Consider the following 7,561-nt stretch of genomic DNA (forward strand, 5'->3'; position numbering starts at 1 on the left):
GGCCCCCCAGCCCCCTCACAGGGAAGAGCTTCTGCCTCAGAGCTCATCTCAATCTCCCCTCTGGCAGGTTAAAGCCATTCCCCTTGGCCTGTCCCTCCATCCCTTGTCCAAAGCCCCTCTCCAGGTTTCCTGGAGCCCCTTTAGGCACTGGAGCTGCTCTAAGGTGTCCCCTTGAGGAGCCTTCTCTTCTCCAGCTGCCCCAGCCCAGCTCTCTCAGCCTGGCTCCAGAGCAGAGCTGCTCCAGCCCTCGCAGCAGCTCTTGGAGATGAACGTGTCAGCAGTTCGGTCACTTTTGTTGTAATTTAAGACAGAGACACCAGCATCTCTGTATTTCTTCTCCCAGCAGTAGGGAGCATGTGTATTGTACAGCTTCAGATCCACAAAAGGATTATTTTCCTGCTTCCCAAATAGGCCTGTGGGAGCTGCTGTGTAAAACACACCACCTCTCAAGAAAAGGTGGTGTGAAAAGTCAGTGCTGGAAGTGATAAAAAATTTCTCTTTCAAGTGACAGTTCAGATTCTGGCGATGCTGTTGATTGCTGAATCACACTGCTCGAGCCAGAGATGTGAATTCTAGTGCCACAAGCTGTAAATAACTTTTGGGCTGTATTTCTAGCTCCCCATTCCCTCATCTTGGATTTAGTGGCACAAGTTTTCTTTACTAGATCACTTATTCCCCTTTTATGCTTTTATACTTAATCCAAGCTCATTTTTTACTAGGTATATATGAAGAAATAGATGCCTCTTTTGAGGGACACACATCAAGCTTGCTGATCAGAGCATCTTCAGAGTAAAGTCTTTCAGAAACTAATTCTAGATGCTCAGCATCACGAATTATTTGTGGCATAACAGCAATAAAGTTGCATGCAAGAAGCTGCTCTGGTGTCTCTCCATAACTGGTCATATCCTTTATGTTACTGAGAAACAAGGTGAAACAGTTGTACTCTTTCTGGATCATCCTTTTTAGCTGCTTCGCTTTTCAAATGATCCTGTGTTAACAAATCAATAAATCTGTCACAGCAGGGAAGGGGATTTTGTCTCCCGTACTAAACTGATAAATCTGTGTCCAGAGGTGAGTAGACATGCCAAGTAATTGTAAAGTTATTGAAGCTTTTACATGTTGGATCATTTCTGGGCAAATCGCTCTGTAAGTCTGGATGGTTTAGGAAGATCAGAGCGTAGCAAGTGATGTGAAATGGATTTGGGGGTCCAAATGCAGGCTTTGGAGCTCCCGAGGTAGTAAATCAGTGGTGGGACCTTGTAAGAGGATTGTAGAAGGCGCAGAGGCATGGCTCACACCACCTCTGCAGCTCTCAGGTGGATCGATCCCAGGCACGCGCTCTGCCCGGGGGAGCCTAATCTGGCCCTTCCCTTCTCTGGTTGGAAGGAACAGAGTGAGTTCACTCCCGTGGACTTTGTGCTGCCATGTTGCTGAATGTGATGTTTCCATGGAAATGCACCGAGATACCTTAGCCTTGAGGCAGGGATGGCACCAGGAGGTATGAGGTCTGTGTTGTTGCAGCAGGGCTGAGCTCTCCTCCGGAGCGAGGCGTGAGTTCTGATAAGCACTGGCCCTGGAGTGCTGAATTTGCTCTGTGTGTGTACACCAGCAGTTAAACACTGCAAGCCTTGAGAAACACAAATCGCCTCCAATTCATTTCTGAGTGGGAAGGGAAGACAGACACCTTTCCTGGTGACAGACAGCATGCAGATAATCAAATCTGCATGTTTAAAAAGAGCTGCTCCTGTGCTGCTTTTCTTTCTTCTGCAACTCTGAAACTATCCCATAAATGGTGTCTGCATCCACAGGCTCCTAATTCCTATTTAGCCACTTTCTACATGGTTTGGAAGGAAGGAAACATCTAAATAGGAAATATATAATGAAATAGAAGCCAGTTGAAGCTTGATGAAGTCAGTAGACATTTCAGGTGATGTGAACAAAGCTTTGGAGCAGGTTGTTACCCACCCTGAATTGTGAAACGAGCTGTTGTCACATCTCCTGATTTCAGTCATCTTGATTAGCCTCTTGTACAAGCAGGGGAGCTCCTGGGCAGTACTTAGAAGCTGTTCAGTTGGAAGCGTGAATGTCTGTGCTCTAAAAAGTAGTGTTTTGGCTCAGCTCAAGGTCTGTGTGGTGCAGGGATCTTACGTTTAGGGACAAAGCAGTGGCAGGTTGTATAGAGGAGAGAATGGCACAAGCAAAGCATGGCAATGTCCATGGGGCACATGAAATGTCCTTCTCATCGGAGGCTGCAGCTGGACTCAACTTTCTTGATGCTGTCAGCAAATAAACAGAGGAGAAATTTGGGTTGAGGATGAAGGAGGCAAATTATTTCCCAGGCCACTGTACTGGTCCCTGCATAGCTACATGTGATTTTTGTGATAAACACGTGAAGGATATGCCTGAATGGAGCTTTGACTTCTCCTTTTGCTGCATGGAGAATTGTCAGCTCATTCTGTGCCAAACATTTGAGAACTGGTGAACAGAAAGTGTCCTGTTGTGTCCCCCCACCACGGTGCCATGTGGTGGGGGGATACACAGCAGGATTTAATACTGACAAGTGTGACTGAAAAATCGACGGCGCTTTGTCTCTTTTCTTCCTCGTTTACAACTGTTTGTTGTTTGGTTTTGATTTCTTTTTCCTTCTGCTTTTCTCTCTTTGTTCTTGCAGGTAAAAATGGCTGCAGAAGAGAAGTGGAAATATTGGGCTTCAAAGCAGCACAGTGGGGCTGGAGAAGCAGGTGAAAAGGAACCGTGTGTGCTTCTGGGCCAGCAGCTGGCTGAACCAGGAAGGTTCGCTTATGCGGCGCTTTGTGGGATGTCCCTTGCATGGCTCTTCCCTGAAGAAGAGCAAAGGTACTACACAGGGTAGCAAGGGGTGAGCAAAGGAGGTGCAGCAGCTCAGCTGGAGCTGGTATGAGACTCTGCCCGGGGTCTTCTGAAGTTAGGGAAGAGCTTTTTGACATTAGGTGTTAATAGTATTGACTTTCTTATGCCTTTAAGTCTTTTATACTTCAGGCATCCTTTAATACTGCAGACTTCAAAGCCTGTCTGGAAGCAAGGTCTGGCCCCATTCAGGTTGTTTGCTTGTTTGTTTGACCAGCTTGTGTAGCAATTTGCCTTCTGCTGACTTCTTACAGTGCTTTGATTTTTGTGTGAACAGTAACAGATCAACGTTTGAAATCAGAGACCTGCCAAAATACCCAGTTATGGAGGTTAACTGCAGCTCTTGCCTTACAGCTCCTTCCGGACGGGATTCATTGAGGGCTTTGTGAAGTGGCTGGGCCTGCCCAATGCTGTCTTACCTGCCATGACAGCATTCGCTAATGGCTTAGGAGGTGAAGGCACAGAAAGTTTTGCCCAGCTTTTGCTGCAGGATCCCATCTTGAAAGAAAATCCAGTCGTCATCACCCAAGTAAGTTCATGTGCTCCCCTCGCTCTTGTTTGCTTTTGCAGAAGAGCTTTGTCACACGTGTCTGTCTGACACCGAGGTTCTGTTTGTACAGTCAGGAAGTCAAATCAGTATTCCTGGTATGCATATATTTCTGAGGAGCCGTGTGGGTGACTGGCATTCTCTCTATCCATAAAGAGCTCATAGAAGTGACGAACACGAGGCACAGTTACTGTCTGTTGAATTAATGTTTTGTGCCTTTGATACTCTTGCTCTAAGGAACAGAAAACTGACAAACCTTTGACTGTATTACTGCGGTGGTTCTGATTCCTATGAGTGTTCTTCAGCTCTTGGTGAAACACTGAACATGATAGACCTGATTTTCACTTGTTTCAAAACCCCTTTACCATACCTGTAAGACAAAACACTCTACATACATGCTCCAAACAGCACAATTTCATTCTACGAATTTCCAGAGTCGGCTTTGGCCAGAAGGAATGAAGTTATTTTGGCCTTTATTTTCTTTCACTGAGGAAGTATTAGTGAGACTGGGACTGCTCCATAAATGTTCTGATGTAAAAGCTGAACAAAGATAAAAGAGGTGAAGCATTTCGCTGGCATTGACCTTTTGCTGCAGAATCTCAGCTGGGGAAGATAACTCCTCATCCAGCCTCATCTTATGCCACAGGGGGCGAAGAGCACAGAAGGCTGCTGCTGCTGCCTCTGCCACACATAATGTGGCCACTGTCACCTCACATGCTGCACACAAGGAAACAGCAGGACACCCTGCATGCAGGTACTGATATTGAGTAATCACACGCTCCTGCCTGGCAGAGCAGCACATGTCAGAACGTGATAGGAGTGAACTGTCTTGGCCATCATCACCAGCTTCCATTATCTCTGCCATCTTTGTCTCCTAAACTGTAAGAGGCCTTGGAGGCTCTGTTCCAAATGACCAATGTTACAACACCCAAAGTCCTGTAACAGTCTGAGTACAGTGACAGAGAATCTTGAGCTTAATTAATAACTTAGGACAGATCTTCTGAAACAAGAGCAGCTCTTTTGATGTTGTTTGCTCAGAACCAGTAAAGCCACACTCAGTTCTTTCTGCATTTAGATGGCTTGTTATTTCCCAGGTTGATTCCCTTGTTCTCTCTGCTTCAGGATTTTCTGCATTGCTGCTGAGTTTAAGGGTGAAATTTTGGTGGAATTTAGCTTGTGCTTGCTCTGAGCTTATGTTGCAGGAGGGCTCCACGTGCTTTTACAGCAGTGGCTCTAGATTAGCAGTAGCACGTGGTATTTGCTCTGAGCCAGAGAACTGAGGCACTTATCACCTGGGATCGGGTGGAATACAGGAGCCAGAGATAACAGTTCTTTGATTAGTTGAAAGTAAAGATGAGGAAGAGCTGTGAGTCTAATGCCACAACATCTGTACCTTCTGCATGTCTATGGGCAAGGTGATCCAAGGAAAGACAGAATTAAAGACTTTGAGAATTATAAAGACTTTTGTAGGGCAAGGCAAGCAGAGGCTTGCAGGGTGTCTTTGGGAATACATACCGGCATGTGGGAAGCTTCAGTGGATCAAGCTGAGATCACCTTTTGCCTTCTCACCTGTCAGCACTAATGCTGGCGGTTTTGAATGCCCTCCATCTCAGAGGTGCTGAAGGGCTGATCCATGAAATCAGGAGACTAGAGGTGAACTCACATGGATTCAATGAACATTTGAGGATTATGGATATTTATCTTTGTTTGCATTCCTTGAGGATGACTAATACAGGCAAATGTTGGTTAACTGCATCCTTTGAGGACAGCAGCCATAACACACAGGCTGTGGGTGCAGTCTGAGAAGGCAGTGCAACAAAAAGAGGTGATGATAGGTGAGAAAATGCTGAAACAGCTTACTATGAATTCATTGGGCTTTCTCTGAACATACTTGTGTTTTGTGTTCGGGTGCTTTCTGTTGTTGAAGAAATGGGTTTTGAACTTGCAGCAATTCATCCAAACCTGGCGGAGCCTGAACAAAGATTTCTTCCCTTTCTTTGTAAGGTTTCTCAGTCCTGCAGGTGAAAGTCTTGTGCATGGAGTTCACAGGGAGATCCAAAACACCAACTTCAAAATAAGACTGAAATACAGTAACTGTTGCTTAGAGGAGGAAACCAAACTACTTGCAAACTAATCTAATCAGTGCTGATTGGATTCCAGATTTACTGCACAGCAGTACGTGCAAAGCCTAAACCAGTTCAAAAGAGCTGAGAATGCTCATTGGTACAGATGCAATAAAACCAGGAGTTCCAGTTTATCACCTCATTACCTGTATCCATCCCTCACCTTTTGAAATGCATGGATGGAAATGCTTAGGCCAGCAGAGGGGGAGAATCCCCTCCCTTGACCTGCTGCTCACCCTGCTTGGTCGTTAGGGGCACAGAGGAGGCCTCATTCAGTGACTAACAACTTCAAAGGCTTATTCACACAGTGGAGATAGCAAACCAGGGCTTTTCTTGGGTGAGCACTCTGGCCACAGGGGTGCAGGACGAAGGAGCAGTGATGACTACTTTGTGCAGTGCCCAGCCCAACAGATACCTTCTGGAAATCCTTATCCCATTAGGTTACCTTCTGGAAATCCTGTCCCATTAGGTTACAGGACAGGCAAACAAAAGAAGTCTTCTCTGTGGATGGGAACAGCCACCCAGATACTCAGCAGTAGAGGGCAGGTGGGTGAAAACATTAGGCAGCAGAGGAGTGAAGGTTCTGGGGCTATAGCTGGTGAAAAGGCACCCATAGGTGGGAGATCAGGTGCCCTGATCCTTTGGTTTCCCCAGTCCCATGCAAAAGCTTTCTTTGCCTTTATGAAATAGCAGACTCTTCTCATGCTAAAATGGTATTTGGAGTCCAGGCACTTGCTTTTGCCTGTCTAGTATCTCCAGTTTGCTCCTCTTGCAGCAGGAGTTGGTTAAGGATGCCTTGTTCTCCCTTCTGCACTTCTCATGCAGCAGGGAAAAATTGGAGACATTTTTACAAAACAAATTTTCCTTAGGAGCTTCTGGGACCGATAACCATAAACTCTCTGGCAGCCTCCTACATCTTTGGCTGCATTTTTTGTGTTCCCAAAGGGCTGAAGGATTCCCTGTAAAATTCAGCTCTGCTTTGTATGTGTGCAGGAGAGGGAAGCAGCTAGACTGAGCGAGTGCTCAGTGTTGTAGCTACAGAAAGAACGTAATGCTTGTCCAGTGACAATAAAAGAGGAGAACACAGCAGTAAAACCACTGCCCTCTTTTGCATGGCTTTTTCCATAGAAACCATCTATTAGATTGATTTGTTTTACAAATTCTTTTTATGGTTAAGAGCCAGCACAGGAGTCAAGTCCCTCAGTCTTGACAGATGGTCATAAATTCTGAGTTTTCTATTTTGGAGCACTTCATCCAACAGCATTTCATGCCAGTTCAGCCTTACTGCCTAGAGCTATGAATTCCCAGAATGCCAAAGAAAATAGGAGCCACTGATCCATTTGAGTAGCATTCAGACCTGTTCCTTATTGAAAATAGGAGTATATATGACTACCTATGACCAAGACAGGCTGAGAACATTGGGGCTGTTCAGCCTGGAGAAGAGAAGCTGCGTGGAGACCTCAGAGCAGCTTCCAGGGTCTGAAGGGGGCTACAAGGATGCTGAAGAGGGACCTTCATCAGGGACTGGAGTGACAGGACAAGGGGTGATGGGTTCAAACTGAAACAGAGGAAGGTCAGGTTGGATCTGAGGCAGAAGCTCTTCCCTGTGAGGGTGCTGAGGTGCTGGCACAGGGTGCCCAGAGAAGCTGTGGCTGCCCCATCCCTGGCAGTGTTCAAGGCCAGGTTGGACACCTGGGCTTGGAGCAACCTGCTCCATGGAAGGTGGAAGGTGTCTCTGCCTGTGGCAGGGGTTGGAACTCTATGATATTAAGGTCATTTCCAACCCAAACCAGCCTGTGTTTCTATGTAGGAGAATTAGAGCCCTGTTTCTCCAAACTTTGAAATCCATTGTAGTCACAGTGCTTTCAACAGGATCACTAATAACAAAAATTATGGGATGCCTCAGCATATACCAAGCATTATCTACTTCTGTCCACCCATTTGTACCTGCATATGGAGAATTCTGTACTGGGAGTGCCTGGCTTTGCTTGCTGCTGCCCTGCTG

The 7,561-nt window shown here is 46.2% G+C and overlaps 1 protein-coding gene across 1 annotated transcript in view; it reads left to right on the forward strand.

The window, feature by feature from the left end:
* Nucleotides 1-2,677: 2,677 nt before the first annotated feature.
* TMCO4 (transmembrane and coiled-coil domains 4) overlaps nucleotides 2,678-7,561 on the forward strand; it is a gene marked incomplete at its 3' end in the record, with an annotated part of 28,831 nt that continues 23,947 nt past the window's right edge. Inside the window, exons 1-2 of the mRNA XM_010013563.1 lie at nucleotides 2,678-2,856; nucleotides 3,241-3,415. Coding sequence (XP_010011865.1) covers nucleotides 2,678-2,856; nucleotides 3,241-3,415 — 354 coding nt within the window. The remainder of the gene's footprint in view (nucleotides 2,857-3,240; nucleotides 3,416-7,561) is intronic.

The sequence above is a fragment of the Nestor notabilis genome, unplaced genomic scaffold (assembly GCF_000696875.1).
Source record: "Nestor notabilis isolate BGI_N333 unplaced genomic scaffold, ASM69687v1 scaffold28304, whole genome shotgun sequence".
In the NCBI taxonomy this organism is placed as follows: Eukaryota; Metazoa; Chordata; class Aves; order Psittaciformes; family Psittacidae; genus Nestor; species Nestor notabilis.